General features: G+C 44.5%; 1 protein-coding gene across 5 annotated transcripts; it reads right to left on the bottom strand.

Annotated features, from left to right (window-relative positions):
• Positions 1-237: 237 nt before the first annotated feature.
• Positions 238-15,453, bottom strand: D2HGDH (D-2-hydroxyglutarate dehydrogenase). Of its 5 annotated transcripts, XM_081911478.1 has the most exons (10): positions 15,341-15,453; positions 10,576-10,988; positions 10,085-10,142; positions 9,301-9,440; positions 8,501-8,694; positions 7,255-7,423; positions 5,763-5,906; positions 3,899-4,041; positions 2,781-2,946; positions 238-1,018 (listed from the first exon to the last, which is right to left on the bottom strand). In XM_081911478.1, exons 2-10 carry the CDS (start codon positions 10,979-10,981, stop codon positions 756-758), a joined length of 1,683 nt encoding a protein of 560 aa, XP_081767604.1. In that variant the 5' UTR covers positions 10,982-10,988; positions 15,341-15,453; the 3' UTR covers positions 238-755. The 5 variants fall into 5 exon arrangements, with proteins under 5 accessions (XP_081767604.1, XP_081767605.1, XP_081767608.1 ...); XM_081911479.1 differs by lacking the exon at positions 15,341-15,453 and having other exon boundaries at positions 9,301-9,339; positions 10,576-10,603; XM_081911482.1 differs by lacking the exons at positions 10,576-10,988; positions 15,341-15,453 and having other exon boundaries at positions 8,501-8,677; positions 9,301-9,339; positions 10,085-10,120.
• Between the last annotated feature and the right edge of the window lie 3,937 nt (positions 15,454-19,390).

Below are 19,390 nucleotides of genomic sequence, written 5' to 3'. Positions count from 1 at the left end.
GATGAGAGTTGTAGCCTGAAACACCAGGTTGAGGAAGACAACTTGAGCAGCCTTTTCCAACCCAGTGCTCCCTCTGGATGTTTTGGATTCTCAACTCCCATCAACCCCAGGGAAACATGGCCAATGGTCAGTAATGATGGTGATGTGAGGGCCACAGGTTTCCAATCTCCAATTTAAGTTTTTGTAGAGTAAGAATGGGGAACCTATAAAGAAGGGCTGCTTTGAAACGTAGAGAAATTGAGGTAATGTTTTCATTACAGGTTTTATTTTTCCATGAAGAAATGTAAAATGTTTCCCACACTTGGTTCAAAGCACAGAATACCCTCTTATCTTCTTCAGTGTCCTTGCAAATCCTGCAGCTGTCAATTTGTGTTTTGAATGTATGCAGCTGCAACAAGAAGGAAATAGAAGCTATCCCATGAAATTTCCTCCTGAAAATTGTTCTCTTATCCCAAGTTCCACTCCTACACATTGTATTCAGATAAAAACAAAGCCCTAAAAATGGGGAGCAACCGGAAGCTTTGAAAGAAAGAGCCTTAGAAAACAAATGTTGTCTTCTCTGCTTCTCGGATAATTCAGAGCTTGGTAGATAGATAATACTGGGAGGACAATTCAACTCCTTTACTATTTCTTTTGTTGGGGGTGGGTGGGGAGCAAACCTCCATTTCACGTTGCAGCTTCACAATTTGCTTACAGCTCCCGTGCTAGACAACCTCCACGCAAAGGTCTCCTGATCCTGTTCTTCATAGTCACCATCATGCCCCCTTAACCGGCAATGTCTTGTAAGGGTTTAGAATCCCTTTGGGGTCCAACATGGCCTTGAATTGCTGCATGAGAAGGACTGCCTCCCGGGGTTTACTGTAGTGGATATAATGCTTCTTCTTGAAGCCTAGACCGTGCTCTGCGCTGATACTCCCACGGTACTGGGAAGTCCACTCATATACAAATGGCTCAATAGCCTCCAGCAGAGAATGGCTGTAGGAATCTGCTGTGATGTTCAGGTGCAAGTTTCCATCTCCTGCCAAAGCAAAGTCCCAAAATCAGTGGGTTTCAAAAGACAAAGCAGAAAACACATTCAATTACTGGGCATGCAGTGCAGTGGCTCTGCCTAATTCCTCTTCTAGAGAAGAGGGTTATTTTAAAATATAATGAAGATTATTCATTAGTATATTTGTCTACAAGCAAGGTAGACAATGTGGCGTCCTCTAGATGTTGCTGGAATACAATTCCCATTATCCCACTGACCACGTTGGCTAGGGCTGGTGGGAGTTGTAGTCTAACAGCATCTGGGGGGCAACACATTGGGTATTCATGGTCCAAGGGATTTCTAGAGGCCATGCTTCAGTAAGCTACCAGTGCAGTAAAAAAGAATAAAACTAAAAAGAGGTAAAAACCACAGCTGAAAGCAAGATGCAGAACAAATCATAACAGATTTGTTCTGTTATCGACAGAGCAGATAAAAAATAACTCACACTAGGTGCTGGAATGCCCACGGGGAATAAAAATGTATTTACCAGTTGTCATAATGACATCACAGTTGGCACCAACTGAACTACCCTGGGGAGGCCATTCTGTAAGTTAGGTACCATGGCTAAAAAACAACAACCCCTCTCCCCTTTATCATCAGCAACCTCCTTTCAGATGGCAAGCAGATCATTTCATTTTCTTTTGGTGAAGTTATTTCATCACTCTTTATGAGTCGAGGACCTGACACCCGCTTAGAGATAAATAAGACACAGGGACACATGAATTTAAGGTTAATGGACTAAAGAAGGCCACAACCTTATTGGTTATGGCATGTGAGTGGTATTGGCTTTAGGCATTGGATCAAACAGTCTATACATGACTCCACCCCACTCAGCGGACAGTCATCCGAAGGTTAACAACCAGCGGGAGGAGTTTGTTGATGCAAATACAACTGAAGCTTCTCCTGATGTCACCAGGGGTCATGCCATGGCCCTAGCCACCAGCAAGGCATCAGACAGGATCCACGACCACCGGATTCCTTTAACGGAATACCCAACAAGGGGAGGGGTAGGTGATGGCCACACCTGCCCTCCAACACACGACACATATTCCAATGCCTAACCGCCAATACCCAAAAAGTTGTGGCGGTTTGCTATGAGGTAGGCGAAAAACCAAGAGGCTGGTTCCAATTTGCCAAATGGATAAAAATTCCTACCAGGCCCCCTGGGCAACCAGGGCAACCAACCTGAGTCCATAGCAAGGTCAGAGGCATAAATATGACCTAAAGGGAGGGTGGGCGGGTGATCCGACGACGAAGGGGCGCAGAATGAGAAGATGGAGCTGCCGCGGCCGCGGCCCTATTAGCTGGCCTATGGGCGCAGCACGGCAGCCAGGTAAGCTGACGCAGGGGGCCAAATATGCCCCCCTGCCGATGTGGGAACCGGTTCCCGCTCACAACTCCTCCCCTCTGTTAGGAGGAGAGGCTTTTCCTTTTGGTTGAGGCTGAGAGACAGAAGCTGGCCGAAAACCATCCAGCAGCTCATAGAATCCTAGAACTGTACAGTTGGAAGGGACCCCTCTGGTACAACCCCCTAGAGCAGGTGAGAGCTGAAGCAAGGACTTCCTTATACATCACTTTGCTATAAGAACCCTAAGTCCTCTCAAGAAATGAAAGTGACCTATGGAAAAATGTAACTTGAAAAAAAGAGACATTGCACCTTCGTAAACCAAGAAAACTTCAATAATTATTTTTTTAAAGAATCCTAAATCCAAATCAGTAAAGGCCATTTGTTTCCAAACACATTCCAGCTTACCTAGGTGGCCATAGCCCACCACATTCTTGGCACTGCCACCCAGCCGTGTCCGCATGTCCGTCACCAGATCATAGAGTTTCTCCACAGGCAGCGAAATGTCGTATTTGTAAACGGATCCATCGCAAGTCAAGGCCTCTGTGATCCGTTCCCGCAAAGCCCACAGCGCCTGCAATGGACCCAAGCGGTGACTTGGATGGAAAACGAAATGCTTTCGTTTTCATTCCACATGGATGGCTTTACAAAAGTGACCTGCTATCTAAACACTGTTGGCTAAGTCATCTCGGATACTTAGGTGTTTATGTTAAAAGAACCAATCAATCTTCACAGAATAATGAGCTTAGGCTAGCTTCAACAAATCACCAAAAGCTTATTTAGTGCTGGGCTGACATTATTTTGTCATTCCAATGAGTGATTCCACAGCAGCTTAAGTCTTCCTTCTGCAGTTGGACCAGCCACACACAAGTCTCAAAGGACATGTTTCAGCATTTGTCCTGATTTGTTTCGCACGGAGATTAGACTGCCAATTAGCTACCACGTTAAGTTCAAGGTGCTGGTTTTGGTGTATCAAGTCATAGAGAGCTTGGGACCTGGAGACCCGAATGATCATTTCACCTCTTATATACCCAACTGATCACTGCACTCCTGCAGGTACCATCTTATCAGGAAGTCCATTCTGAACAATATAAGAACACGGTATTCCGTCTTGCGGCAGCTACTCTTTGGAATCCCCTCCTTTAATATCAGGCAGTGCCGGTTCTACTGCCTTTTGGGTGCCTACTGAATACCTTCCTCTTTCAAGCTTTTTAAGCTGAAATCTTTCCCAGTCTCCACCTGCCTTGGAATTGTTTTAAATATGTTTGTAATATTTTGTCTCTCAGTGTTTGCTTCCCTGGGCTCCTTTGAGAAGAAGGGAGGGACTTGAATTTAGCAAAAGTAAAACATTAATTAATTAATTAATTAATTAATTAACTAGACAGTTGACTATTTGATGAATGCCTAGCAATTTGGGATCACTGGTGTATGCCACATACACCAATAGTTGCACGTCCACTGGTACGCAGTTCAGATTCAAATCAGAGCCCCAACCCAAGCACAGTTAGGGAGAAATGGGAAATTACCTTTATTTTCTTATCTTCTGAAGCCAAAGTTCCCTCTTCTACCAAACCAGAGGCCATGACATGTTCCAGGAAGTGGCTCAGCTTTTCCTCATCATGGGCAGAATTGGAACCTGAAGTCTCAATTAGCACATAGAAAGGACTTTCTGGAGTTGGAAAAGCAGAATCAGAAAGGAGACTGTCACTATCAGTTGCAACAGCTAAAAACCACACTATATTCACTGGAGTGACTCCTGCTGCACCACACAGAAGTTAAGAAAACGGTGTTTCTCTGAAATTTTGGATCTTTTAAAAGACACTTTCAGTGAATCCTGCCAACCTGCCCAAAATGGTTCAACCAAAGGACAGGAGGAAAAGGCCTTTTCCTGAAGTCACATTAGCAGCCATCTTGTTTTTTTTTTTTTATCAAAAATCTGTTTCTCTAGTATTTCTAACCTAAAAGAAATCCCCAAAGAAAAATGAATCTGCGGAATGCCTCACATGACACAGTTTCCTGGTCTATATCCTGTTCTTACTAGACTAGTTGCCAAAATTCAGAAAAAGTGGAATTTGGTTTAAACATTTTGTTTCCAGATTCTCCTGCCCACACCTTCCTTAGATGGCTCTGTGAATCTGTGAAAATAATAGAGAAATTTCAACTACATAAGGTGTAAAAAAATGCATAGGCTGGGGTATTGGGAGGGGTGAGGGTTCTTGCTGTTTTTGATATTAATTTTTGGTATCTTTATTTTATATATTATTATGATTTATATGGAAATGGATTCAATTTGGTTGTGTACTTTTTGATGTCATTTATTGTTTCTAACTACTTTTGTTATGTTTGTAATTACAGTGGTACCTCAGGTTAAGTACTTAATTCATTCCGGAGGTCCGTTCTTAACCTGAAACTGTTCTTAACCTGAAGCACCACTTTAGCTAATGGGGCCTCCTGCTGCTGCCATGCCATGGGAGCACGATTTCTGTTCTCAACCTGAAGCAAAGTTCTTAACCTGAAGCACTATTTCTGGGTTAGCGGAGTATGTAACCTGAAGTGTATGTAACCTGAAGCGCATGTAACCTGAGGTACCACTGTATGTATTTTAATACAGTGGCTTCAACCTTGAGCATGGCTTCAACTATGGAAAGGTGCATACAGATAACATTATGTATGTGTGTAATGCTTGTTAACAATGTGTAAACACTGAATAAGATGTTTAACAAAACAACAAAAATATTGATGCATGGCAACATCAGGTATAATATGTGTGCACAGGTCCGAGCACAATCCAAAGTGTTGGTGCTGACCTTTAAAGCCCTAAACGGCCTTGGTCCAGTATACCTGAAGGAGCGTCTCCAACCCCATCATTCTACCCGGACACTGAGGTCCAGCGCCGAGGGCCTTCTGCCAGTTCCCTCACTGTGAGAAGCCAAGTTACAGGGAACCAGGCAGAGGGCCTTCTTGGTAGTGGCACCTGCCCTGTGGAACGCCCTCCCACCAGATGTCAAAGAGAAGAACAACTACCAGACCTTTAGAAGACATCTGAAGGCAGCCCTCTTTAGGGAAGCTTTTAATGTTTAACAGACCACTGTATTTTAATACTCGGTTGGAAGCCGCCCAGAGTGGCTGGGGAAACCCAGCCAGATGGGCGGGGTATAAATAATAAATTCTATTCTATTTAAGACTACAAAATCCATGATGTAGCGTGAATGTTAGCAATGAATGCATTCAAGATTACAGCGGACAACTGAGTTGCAGCAAGCACAGAAAGCTCCTAGGGAACCTGTACATTTCAATTCAACCATTTGATTCTATTCCCTGCCCCCCACATCCCCAACAGAATCGGTGAAGGAATCCCTCCTGTGAATTTTGCATATGGCTAGCTGGTACCTGAAACTGGGTTGGTTAATTTGAGGTGTTGCTCAACCAGCTTCATGCACTCGTTGTCCATGAACTCATAGGCAGACAGGATTTCTCCCAGCATGCCCTTGCAGAGAGTGAAAGTTTTCAGGACCTGAGAAAAACTTGGACAGCCTTTACACAAAGGAAAACATAAAACAATGAAAAGAAAGTTGCATTAAAAAAAAAACTACTAGGAGGAAACATGACATCACACCTATACACTTCAATAAGCCTTCTAGAAAGGAGCCACACGTGTGCAAAACTGTGAAAGATGAAAAGGACAACTTACTGTATATACTCGAGTATAAGCCTAGCCGAATATAAGCCCAGGCACCTAATTTTAGCACAAAAAAACTGCAAAAATCTTATTGACTCGAGTATAAGCCGGTTCACCACACCACAAACCTGGTGGTGGCGGGAGCGGAGAAGGAAGACAGCGGCAAAGGCCTTTCGGGCCGCTCGTCTCTCTGCCATTGCCTCTGCCGCTTGCAAGAGAAGCACAACGCAGTTGGGAGAAGCACAACACAGCACCTCTCCCAACCATGGCTCCTGTGCCTGCCCTTGCAAGAGGCGGGCAGTGGGACCAATGGCGAGAAAGGGCTCCTTTCGGGCCGCTCGTCCCTCCGCCGACGCTGCCTGCCTCACTCGGGTATAAGCCGAAGGGGGCTTTTTCAGCATAAAAAATGTGCTGAAAAAGTCGGCTTATACTAAAGTATATACGGTATTTGATAAACACAGTACTCCCCCCCCTCACAAAAAAAAAAAAAATTCTTTAGGCTGGAGACTTCCATGCTGCAAAACAACATTAACAGCAGCTTTAGGAATGACACCCATAAAATAGCCTAAGGCTGCAATCCTAACCCCACTTACCTGAATAAGACCCATTGAATGTAACTTCTGAGTAGAGCAGGTTAGGATTCGGCTATAACTTATTGACAGTTCCTTGGCTCAGTGAATTTATTAAGAAAGTATGGCGAGCCTGCTGAATCAGGCATCCTACCTAGCCGCCTAAATTTTGCTTCCAGGACCTCATGTTTACATTTCCCCATGTGATTGCTGCCAACACGTCCCACGACCACTGACTCCACCCCAGCATTGTCCACCAGGCTATCTGGGCGACAGGCAATATCTGCAACCTTTGGGCCAGGCAGGCAGTTCACCCTGCTGCCTATAGGACCATCACACACCCTGATTTTGAAACTCAGCCCAGAACTATTCCAGTGATATGTGAAGAGTGATCTGCTGGTTACGTTAACTGCATTTTCTGCTCTTACCCTGCTGATTGTGCCAATTGCTTTCTCTGTTCTTATCCCAACCTTTCCTAATAAGTCAGTCATCATATTCAGTGGAAACAAAATATAAATATAAGGGGTGTAACAGTTTCGCCATAAGCGGAGTTGTGTCCAAGTCTGGTCTTGCTAAAATACCACTAGTAGTTACAAATAACACTTCTGAAAATAGAGAGGAGAATGGCTCTTACCAAGAAATGCCAAATTCACAGCCTTGGGTTTTCGTGGGCAGAGAATGGAAACTGCCGTAATGACGCCCAAGGTCCCCTCAGACCCAATGAACAACTGCTTCAAGTCATAGCCAGTATTGTCCTTCCGCAAAGATGCCAAGCAGTTCAACAAAGAGCCATCAGCCAGCACCTGGAAGAGGACATCCTTAGATAACTCCTTGATATATTTGAGAGGGGGTGTGTTTTTGTTTTTTAAAAAGGCTACAATAAGATTAAACATAACATTTTCAATTAGATTAATTAGTTGCCAGAATATTTCAGGAGGGAACTTTTTTAAAAGACAATACAGTAGCAGAGTTGGATCTGAAATGGAATGAAGAGATTACAATTCAGTAATTAACAGTATGTGCATCTGAAGTGGGAGTGAAATTACTACTACTACTAATAATAATAATAATGTATACCCCACCCATCTGATTGGGTTTCTCCAGCCACTCTGGGCAGCTCCCCAAAAAGTATTAAAACCACGATAAAACATCAAACATTAAAAACTTCTCTAAACAGGGCTGCCTTCAGATGTCTTCTAAAAGTCAGATAGTTGTTCATCTGATGGGATGGCGTTCCACAGGGCAGGTGCCACTACTGAGAAGGCCCTCTGCCTGGTTCTCTGTAACCTCACTTCTCACAGTGAGGGAACCGCCAGAAGGCCTTTGGACTGGACCTCAGTGTCCAGGCTGAATGATGGGGCTGGCTAACATTTTGGGGTCCAAGGACCAAGTCACCACCTTCCCACATCTCCAGGGGACCATGTTCCAGTGGGGCTATGAAGTGGGCATGGCCACCCACAGCTAGCATACACACACCACAGCATGCGCACACCTACACACCAGTGTGTGCATACACACAGGATATCCACATTGGGGAAGATATGCAGGCCGGTTCATGCACAGGATACAGATACAGTTTCTCCCTTGGCAACTGCTCATGAGAACAATCACCTGGTGAGTGAGGAGGAGGAAATAACCTGTATCTCGATGGCGGTGTTCAGTAGGCAGAGAGGTTGAAACCTCCCCACCCAGCTCAGCGGCATGATGAGGATGAACATCTGCTGATGTCCTGGACTTCCCACCCATGTCTGTGGCGTATCAGGTCAAGGGGGCTGATGGGCCACCAGCTAGGGCTTTGTGGGTCTCTAGTTCATCCCTCCAATGGTCAAGGACAAGAAGATGATAAAATATGGGAAGCAGCTTTCAAAGTTTCACCTTACCACTTCTAGTCCTAGGACTGTCCCTCGCAGAGAGCCGTAGCGCAGGAGACGCAAACCACCGGCATTTGTAGCTACGTTCCCTCCAATGTGGCAACTGCCCTTTGCTCCGAGGTCAAGCGGCATGATGAAATCCAACTGCTCCAGGTATTGGTTGAGGTTTTCTAAAATGCAGCCAGCCTGGCAAACAAGGATTCCTGAAAAATCAGTATCCAGTTACGGTCTGAGAAACAGATGCAAACTTCCTTTTTCATTGGCGTAATTTAAACCCAAGGAGATCTACTGTCTGTCAGAGGGGGATCAGAGGCTTTGTAACGAAGCAACATTCTCCACCCCCCAAACAGCCTCAGCATCAAGGATCTATGAGGTGGGTTTTCTTGTTTGTTTACTGGCACCATTGTCCAGTTCTTTCATTTAATGCCAGCAACACAACCAGAATTACACTTCTTGCTGTCCAGATGTTATTTCTGGCTTGTGCTACTAGGCAATGACCTCCCAACACTTTTGAATAGAAAACCACCTCTGCTTCCCCTTTATTTGAGCTTGCATCCCATTGCTATTGGCAGAGGGAGGAATCAGCTCTGCCGTTCAGGGTTCAAGGACCTCCCATTTGTCCTCCCTGATGGAAACAGGGTTGAGGAACCTGTTTGCCCTCCATATGTTTTTGGAGAGCCAATGGCCAGAGATGGTTGGAGTTGCAAACCAGCAACATCTGGAGGGCTAAACTCCCTAATTTAGGAGAATGGCAATCTTTAGAGGATGATAGTGTAGCCATTTCCCCTGTCCTGGGAAGATATATTTACCAGAAACGTCGTCAAAGCTGATGATCTGGTTCATAAGAGCTGTGGAGAGAATGATCTCATCAAAGACAGGGACGCTGCCCCCAACGAGGCCAGTGTTACCCCCCTGAGGGTTCACAGCCAAGTTCTTCTCATGGCAGTACCTGAAAGGGAAGACATTTTGCCCATGGGGTCTTGTTCCTAAGGGCATATTATAATGCCTTTGAAAAGGCGATCCTAGTGAAACTAAAAAGTCTTTTTTTAAGATCAAAGTTCTAGACTGACTCAAGAGTAAACTTGGCTGCTACTACTCAATAGTTTTAAAATGCACACTAATCCCATTATTGCAGTAAGACTTCAAATAGTGGGTTGAGATCCAGCAGTTTTGGGACTACAACTCCCATCATCCCTGGCTAACAGGCCCTGTGATCAGGGATGATGGGAATTGTAGTCCCAAAACAGCTGGAGGGCCATGTTTGGCCATCACTGCTCTGTATGATTCAGCTGCTGTTCACAGAGAGAAAGGAAAGAAAGAAGGTGAGTATAGACTCCTCTTTAAGGAGTACTGATCTAACGCTTGTACTGTGTGTTCATATGCCTCTGTCTATCAGAGTGGATACAGAGAGAGACACATAAGAAAGGACTCTGAGATACCATCACATGACTCCTGAATATGACTCATAGTGATGAAAAACAAGATAATATACATATCTTAAAACATGGGTGAGCAAGACAGAAGTAAGGCACAGTCTCCTAAATACAGACATCTCTACTGATTGAGTTCATGGAAACACAGATTTTATGTTACCTGAGAATCTCAGATACTTCTGCTGTTGTCCGTGGCTTCAACAGTATTTTACTGCAGCCTGTAATGTAAACAAGATGTGAGAACATTCATTTGAAACTCGAATAGAAGCTCGCCCACACTACGCTTTCCCCTACCACCCCGCAAATAAAAAAACACCTGTTCTGGTTAATATGGCTAAAACCTCATGTGCATGTAGTAAAACGTACACTGCAGATTTATAGCTTTAAGGGGAAGGGCTGGAGCTCGGTGGCAGAGCACATGGTCCAGGGTTCAATTCCCAGAATCCCCAGGTGATGCTGAGAAACACGCTTGCCTCAAACTCTGGAGAACAGCTTCCAGTAAGTACAGCCCAGCTTTCCCCAACCTGATTCTTGCCAGGTGTTTTGGCTACAACTCCCATCAGCCTCAGATAGCAGAGCCATGAAATTTGTAGTCCAACCCAATTGGGCTGGTGTAGAAAATACTTAAAGCAGTTTTACAAAATAACGTACCTCTTACAGACTTCAGCCAGTCCACATTGAAGAGTTTTAATTCATCTAAATCTGTGATGACTCTGCCAGGCATAAGGTTTTCAAAGAAAGACACATCAGTGCTGGAAACATGGGCAAAAGGAAGCCTCTGCACCCCATATCGCTCACTGGTGAGCATCACTTCCTGGAGATGAAGCTGGGTAGCATGCAGACATCTCTTGGGCAGGTGACTGATGCTCCATCGGATGGAAGGCATGATGAGCGCTTCTCTCTTCAATGGCCCTGTTCCTTCTTTCTTAAGTTTGGACCGGGAGGACCCACATGTCCACACATTCAAGGCTTTTCTCTGGCATCTGATCTGCAACCTTGGTAAGGACCAGCGGTGTCTGAACGGGAAATGCCGGACAAGGCTGCAAACAACAGCCATGAAGAACCTGAATTGCAAAAGCAAAATAAACACCCAGTTTGATCAACTTCCTCTGAAAGGCACTCAACTCGATTTATTTTATTTTCAGCTATCTCATTTCATGGGAAAAGAGAACTCCTTCAGGAAGCGAAAGATCACGATCACGGGTAGGATAGCTTCAGGACACAGCACTTAAGAAACAACAAGAAAGCACAACCCTCTTGTTTCTATACAACCTTTATCAGCCCCAGCATCAAGCATGACCAATGGCCATGGATGCTGGGAGCAGTATCTGGAGTGCCAGAGGTTGCCGTTACCTGCTGGATTTATGTATAAGCTAAACAAGCTATTGATGTATGGAAGTGAGAGCTGGACCATAAAGAAGGCTGATCAACGAAGAATTGATGCTTTTGAACTATGGTGCTGGAGGAGACTCTTGAGAGTCCCATGGACTGCAAGAAGATCAAACGTATCCATTCTTAAGGAAATCAGCCCTGAGTGCTCCCTGGAAGGACAGATCCTGAAGCTGAGGCTCCAATACTTTGGCCACCTCACGAGAAGAGAAGACTTCCTGGAAAAGACCCTGACGTTGGGAAAGATGGAGGGCACAAGGAGAAGGGGACGACAGAGGACGAGATGGTTGGACAGTGTTCTCGAAGCTACAAACATGAGTCTGACCAAACTGCGGGAGGCAGTGGAAGACAGAAGTGCCTGGCGTGCTCTGGTCCATGGGGTCACGAAGAGTCGGACACGACTAAACAACAACAAACAAGCTATGGCTTAGGGCCCCACTCTCTTGGGGCCCCCAAAAAAATTAAAAGGAAAAAAACCTGGATGTACATTTCCAAAATATAAGATAAAAAACAAATAAAACAAAACCTAACTACAGCAACAGTGTTTTGTGTTGTATAGGCTCCTATTTGTTATGTGCAAATGGCTTTAGATCAGTGTTTCCCAACCGGTGTTCCGCGGCACACCAGTGTGCCGCGAGACGTTGCCTGGTGTGCCGTGGGCGGGAGGCGGGCGAGTCGGGCGGCGGTGGCTTAGAAAACGAGCGGAGCTGCGAGCTGCTTGTAAAACAGGGTCCCAGACGCGGTTAGCCGCGATTAACCAAAATCGATCCCAGGCTCCTTAAGAACTCTCTGCAGTGCGTTTAACGTCGGACGGCTGCGGCTCATAAAAGCGCCCTGCAGCCTCCCAAGCAGCCGTGATGGGAGGCGGGTGGCCTGGGCAGGACGGACCGTCTGGCAGCAGCAGCGGCGCGGGCGAGTCGGCGTCTCTTTCCTGGCTCTTGAGACGACGGGCTCGCCGGCTTTGCGCTCGCAATGTGGAGCCTGCCACAAGCAGCAGCCGCAACAGCAGCCGCGTTTGGGCTCCCGGAGAGCAAACTTCCCCCCCGGCCCTGGACCCTCCTTGGCCCCCGGCAGGTGCAGCGGGCGCCGCGCTGGGATCTCAGCTCCTGCGAAGGGGCGGCCGGCGCGGCTCCGGGGGGCGGGGATGGGGAAGTAGATGGTCCCCCCGCCCAGTCGAGACTGAATGGTGCCCTTCCCCGAGGGGAAGAGGGAGGCGGGGAGGGGGGCTCCTCTGGTATTATTAATTAGCCGTAATTTTCAGGCTTTCGAATGGACGGCTCCTTCCATCAGCGAAGCAGCTTTTGGCGGCTGTCTCAGTGGTCCCGCTAACTTTCCTTTGAGGAAAACCTGGGCGAGAAAAGCCGCCTTCCCCCATCCAAGTTTGTCTGAAAGTGAGCAGGGTGGGTGTCACAAAGGGGTTCTAGTGGGGTTTTTTGTTTTTATTTTTTTTAAAAAAAACCTCCCCCACCATCAGATACACCAATTTGCAAGGAGCAAAAGGCACTGAACCTTCTTCTTTTCTTTTTTTTTCTAAAAAGGCAACTATTTTATTCACGCTTTTATAAATGGAGGATGGAGGGGGGTGCAGAAAGAGACGGGGCCGTGGACTAGATCCAGCGGGAAGGAGCCTTTTGGCGGCCAGGTGCTTCAGGGGGTTGGAGGAGGCGACCCTCGGGGTTCCTTCCACCTCCACTGAAAGGTAAATGAAAGAGGTCTTAAAGCTAGCTATCATGTTGCTGAACTTATAGCCAAGTCAAAAAAGTCGCACACTGTGGCAGAGACATTAATACTTCCCGCCTGCAAAGCTATTGTAGAGGAGATGCTCGGACCTGAAGCAGCTAAGGAAATAGCCAAAGTCCCTCTCTCAAACAACACAATTTCCAGACGTATTAATGACATGTCTGCAGACATTGAAAGTGTGGTTTTGGAAAAGCTCCATAGCAGTGAGAAATTTGCATTACAACTTGACGAGTCTACTGATATCAGTGGACATGCTCAACTCTTGGCCAATGTGCGTCATGTTGATGGTGATGCAATTAGAGAAAACTTCTTTTTCTGCAAGGCATTGCCAGAAAAAGCAACAGGAGAAGAAATTTTTCGGGTCACATCAGAATACCTTGAACAAGGAGGACTTAAGTGGGAAAACTGCACAAGTGTCTGCACCGATGGAGCTGCAGCCATGGTCGGGCACACCAAAGGCTTTGTAAGCAGAGTGAAGGAGAGAAATCCAGATGTGATTGTTACGCATTGCTTTTTGCACCGTGAGGCCCTCGTAGCCAAGACTTTACCAGCAGACCTAGTTCATGTGTTGGATGATGTTGTGCGCATGGTAAACTTTGTAAAGTCACGACCCGTGAAAAGTCGCATATTTGCAGCTTTGTGTGAGGAGATGGGAGCGAAGCATAAAACCTTGCTGTTTCATACGGAGGTCCGGTGGTTGTCGCGTGGCAAGGTCTTGGTTCGTGTGTATGAGCTGCGGGAGGAACTTAAAGTGTTTCTGACAAATGAGAGGTCAGATTACGCAAAGCTGCTTGCAAGTGATGAGTGGTGTGCAAGGCTGGCATACCTGGCAGATATATTTCATCATCTGAATGAACTGAACACACGAATGCAAGGCCAAAATGAAAATCTGCTTACAAGTACAGATAAAATAAATGGATTCTGTTCAAAGGTGCAACTCTGGCATCAACACGTGGAAAGTGGCAATCTTGAAATGTTCACACTCACCAAGCAATGGCAAGGTGTTCACACTGCTGCACTGTGTGAGATAATAGGTAAACATTTAAAAACTCTCGAGGGGAAGTTGCCATTTTATTTCTCTTCAGTCTCCACTGAATGCCTTGACTGGGTTAGGGACCCTTATAGCTCAGCATCAGTTGGTGGAAAGGACATGACTTTACAGGAGCAGGAGGAACTAACTGAACTGAGACAAAATCGTGGTTTCAAGCTAAGATTTGCTGATCTACCTTTGGACAATTTTTGGTTGGAAACTGCCAAGGAGTTCCCCCTTCTGGCAAACAAAGCTATTTTGACATTGCTCCCATTTTCCACTACATATCTCTGTGAGTTGAGCTTTTCAAGCATGATTGCTATAAAAACTAAATACAGAGAGAGACTGAGAGCTGTTGACGAAGAGCTACGTGTGTGTCTTTCTTCGATTCCAGCCAGAATATCAGCTTTGTGTTCAGCCAAACAGGCCCAGGTTGCGCACTGAATAAAGTATTTTATAATTTTTCATATTTCTGTTTACTTACTATTTCATAATAAAGTAATTATAAAATACTTTCTTTGTGTTTATTTGATTCCTATTAAAGAGAGTTACTTTATATATAGTCAATATAGGCACAGAGTTAATTTTTTAAACATTTTCTAATGGTGGTGTGCCTCGAGATTTTTTTCATGAAACAAGTGTGCCTTTGCCCAAAAAAGGTTGGGAAACACTGCTTTAGATACCTATTAGGTCCATAAATTACCATACGGCATATATTCAACACAAGAAAACAGCGACAATTTGTTGTTGACAAAGGACAGCTGGACGTAGCTTATTGAACTTTTAGGATCGTTCTGGGACAAGGTGTCCTCTCCTCCACTCTTTAACTGACATGCACTTAGCTGGCATGTATTATAAACCTGTTTGTGTGTGTGTGTGTGTGTGTTTGTTTATTTTGCTGTAATGGATTAACATGGCTGTTTCCTTTGTGAAGTTCCATTAGGCATGTTATTACTGGCCGCGAATTATCCTGCGGTAAGAGGAGGAAGCCTCAGGTCCCTCAAAGTCACTGTTTGGGTGCAAACATAAAGTGAACGCGATGGGTGTCAGAGCAAGACGCGGTGTCAGACCTCGCTCCGCCCCTTTGCCTGGAGCTGATTGTGGTGTTTAGGACCGGGAGGGAAGTGCAGACCCAGGCACCGCTAGGCTCCGGAGAGCAGGCAGCTCTCTAGAAACCGGCTGCAGCCAAAGACGTTGCCAAGCCCAGACAGAAATCACCAGCGCGCGCGTCCTTGCAGTCGCCCTTTCTGCGCTCACCTTGAACGCGGCCCACGGGATCTCACGCACTTCTCGTTAGGCAGCTCCGCTCGCTTCTCCGCTTGCTCCTCCCCCTCGTGCTCTTTTCCGGACCAAACAAAAAAGAGGGGCGCCCTGTGGGCGGAGCCAGGAGGTAGGCAAGGAGCGGGGCGGAGGGAAGGCTGCGCTCGGTGTTTGTGCGCACGCGCGAGCGCGTCAAGTCTGCCTGTCTGCTTTTTCGCATATCTTGTCATATTAGCTCCATTTCTGAGCCCTTTTTAGTTAATAATACTTTGGATGCATTTTAATTTGACGTTTTGTGTGGGGTCTTTTTTTAATTGTAAGCTGCTCTGAGGCAAAAAGCGATGCAGAAAGGATTTATCTTTATTTCACAAGTTTTCTATACTGTCTGATGGTAATAAGCCCTATTATTACCCTTTTCATATTATCCACATTACTGATTGAAAATACTTGCCTCGAACCAGATATGCACATTTCCCCCCACCAGGCTACCATTGTTAGCACCAGCGCCAAGCGCTTGCACCAGGTCTGGGGAGCCTTAGGCCCAAGTGCTGAATATGGCCCACCAGACATCTCTGGCCCTCCAAACTCTTCCCAGGCATTTCTTGCCTGCCTGTTTAGACCAGTGATAGCATGCTAGGTTTTTGCAGTTGGTAGTCATGGTTGCTGTAATTAATATACTTAAGATCAAAGCAAGGGATGCTCTTTTGTTGTTTTGTCAAGTTTCTTTTCCTTCCCTTTTGCTTAACATCCACCCTCATGAAGAGTTCTGTTAATGATTTTGTAACTTTTGATTATTGTTGATAAAGGTATTGTCCAAGAGTGGGTTTTGGAATTTATTTCCAATGTAGTATTTTTTCTGGTTTCAGAATAGATCAACCAAATGACACTTCAGTGTTCTCTCAAATTTCTACATGTCACCTTAGTGCGTTTAGCTGGGTTTGACAATTCACAGGATCCAAGATTTTCTTGTCCACCTTTATACATGCAAGTAACCAGCGTTTTCCACAAGACCCAATTAAATGTTAGAAGTATAGGTACATACATTTTGTTGGTAGCATGAACTTGTCATTTGCACACTATACCTCAGAAGCAAACAAAACATGCAATTGTTTGTTCTCAAAAATACTTTATTTGTAACAATATACCTATTATATCTATAACATGATCAAAAATACAGATAAACATTTTCACATTTTAATAAAAAGATTTCTAATATTCTCTTCCATTTACAAAGAAAACATAAATCTAATTCCTTTGACAAGAAAGTATAGGCTGTGTCATTTGATTACTTGTGAGATAAACTATGAAAAAAGGCGACAACCACAAAATATGTAGATTTATCTTTTTTAAAAAAAAAAAGGAGGGAAGATTATCTTCAGTTTTTTCCTGTGCTCTAAATCCTGACAAAAGTAATTATTATTAAACAGGATACATTCAAAATTCAGGAGAATACATTCTTCACAGACCAGAATGCCCAATGTTCATTATCAGCATGGTTATAAAAAACTTGAAACAACATGATCTGGTTGACAATCAGTTTATAGTCAAGACAGCAACATGTGACATCTGTAGTGTACAGATATAACTGGGAAATTGCCGCCGGCACCACTACTGTCTGGAGCCTCAAAGGAAACAAAACATTCAATTCCTTGGGACGGAAACATGATCTTGGTTCTAGTTTATGGTAAAGTAACAAGTCCAGGTTGCTTCATTACCTACATGGCAGCACTAACTTTCTACCCCAAAACACATTTTAAGGACTTTCAAGATGTATGCCAACCTATAGCACTAGTTTTCCATTATCTAAGATACAACGTAAGTGGAAAAAAGGGGAAATAGATCTTGAAAGTCATTGCTATTATAGCAGAAGCTAACATGACTTTATGGGAAATTAAAACACATGTCCATTATTGATAACTGAACTACTGATTCATGAGGTCTTATAAGACTTCCTACTAAAATCTAAATGCACAATGCAAAAGCTGTGACCCCCCCCAAAAGTCCATCTACAATCCACTATGTGTTGTTGCCATCAGGTTCACTTCCTATTTTGTAGTCACGACTACAAAAGCCAGGGAACTGTCAAGCATCTTGATAACCATAACAACACTGCTGGAGCCACATACAGCTTGGTGGATCACGTCTTGAGGAAGATTGCTTTGCATTAAAAGAGAAACAGTTTCCCCAACTTGGAGCATTCCAGATGTTTTGGACAGCCATGCTGGCAAAGACTAAAGGGAATTGTAGTCAAAAACATCTCAAGGGCTTCATGTTGGGAAAATATAACCCCAAACTTTATATGAAAATGCTGTCTCATAGGACAACCATCCCCAGCCTAGTGCTCTCCAGAGGTTGGACTACAACTCTGCTAATCCCTTGCCATTGGCCACACTGGCTAAGGCAACTGTAGTTAAAAACATCTGGAGGGCACAAGGTTATGGAAGACATAATGCTCTAATGTCCTCATTGTCTGCATTAAGTTCCATAGTTGTGTGCATGATATTTAGGGGTTAACTCTCAGAGTGACAACTTACTCCAGTAAGTACTTAAGCCTGACAACAGCAGAACATTATGTAGAGACAAAACATTTTGAGAGCAAGTTATGACAACCAAACCTCCAAAATTAGTTCACTCTCATGTGGCCAATGCAAATGTGCATGTGATCACTGAAAACTAGATGGAGCTATAGAAAGTAAAGTGATACAAATAAAGAATATTTTCAATGAATTGCCTACAAAACCATGCAAAATCAATGTCGTGTGAAATAAGAACTTAGGACTTGTGTTCTTTCTTAACAAAAAACCCCAAACCATGTCCTTTCAGAAAAAAAAACCAAATATACCTTTTCTCAATTTAAAGCTACACTTGTTAACTCCACATTTTTGTTGTTGTGATAAGATTTCTCCTTTACCTTCCAGAAGGGAAGTGAGATTACTGCAGAATTGTAGGTATCATGTGGTGCAAGTTGTTCAAGAAGGAAACATAACTAACTCATCACTGTGATTTTGGGGTATACCTGAATCCTTAACAAACTCCACACCACTGGAACGGATAACAGCCATGCGCGCTATATTCTGGCTGCTTTTTAATCACCATATGCAAATAATCAACATTATCTCACAATGCAAGCACAGTTGAGACAAACTAGCCATTGTACATAATATTATTTATCCATCCTTCTTGACCTGCTTTTTCCAGCTTTTAGCTGAGAAATGAAAAGCTGGAGACAGATGATCATCTTTAACAAACATTGGTATGACAGGTCAACATGATCCATGATGTATAATTTTTATCTCCCTATATATTGTCTTTGGTCAAACAACATTTGCATGTTTTTGATGTTACATATAAAGCCTGCAAACCCTGGCACGGATCCATTTCCTGTGAATGCCCAGGGGATGCCCACAAAGGAGGGAGAGGTGAGTTTCATCGTTCTTCCTTCCCCCCTGCAAAACCATGCCAAGAAGTTGGGTGACCCTCCTTAACAGTGTGGGAGGTGGCATGGGGAGATGTAGAGGGAATAAACGAAATCTGCCTTTCCTCCATTTCCTCCAGTGTGAGCCTCCCCTGGATCTCAATCCCTTCTGCAATGGGAATGCCCTTTCATTCATAGAACTGCAGAGAGCTGGAAGGGACCTCGAGGGCTTACTACCTGCAATGCAAAAATCCTACCCAGAGCCACCCCTGGGTGGGTTCATGAAAGGAACACTCTGGATCCAAACCGCCTGCATTATCAGAGAGGATAGTGATGATATTGTGTGCATCACAGGAAACGATGGCTCTACCAGCTTCCTGAGGGAAAATATTGTCCGTCTCCCAACTCAAAGCTGCTTTAAGGGGCACCCACATTCACATTTTATACTGGATGGCATCTTGGAGCTTACAGAGAACAGACATCTCAAACCAGATAAAAGTTCAGTATAAAATTACACCAAATTGCTTTTAGTGCTTTGCAGTCCTAGGAATCTTTCCTTTTAAAAAAAAGTTTTTCTTTTTACATCTGGTTTTCTTGATTGTTAATGTCTAACATCTAATAGCCAATGAGAA

This window comes from Podarcis melisellensis, assembly GCF_964234715.1.
Source record: "Podarcis melisellensis genome assembly, chromosome: 5".
Classification (NCBI taxonomy): Eukaryota; Metazoa; Chordata; class Lepidosauria; order Squamata; family Lacertidae; genus Podarcis; species Podarcis melisellensis.
Note: the sequence above shows the minus strand (reverse complement) of the source record. Positions and strands in the feature narration are given on the sequence as shown.

Coding starts and splice junctions, on each gene's coding strand:
- D2HGDH (XM_081911478.1), bottom strand. CDS start 10,981: ATGGCTGTTGTTTGCAGCCTTGTCCGGCATTTCCCGTTCAGACACCGC. Junction 7,424..8,500: donor CAGTCCTAGGACTAGAAGTG/GTAAGGTGAAAC, acceptor GTCCTCTTCCAG/GTGCTGGCTGATGGCTCTTT. Junction 4,042..5,762: donor ATTAACCAACCCAGTTTCAG/GTACCAGCTAGC, acceptor TTCCAACTCCAG/AAAGTCCTTTCTATGTGCTA.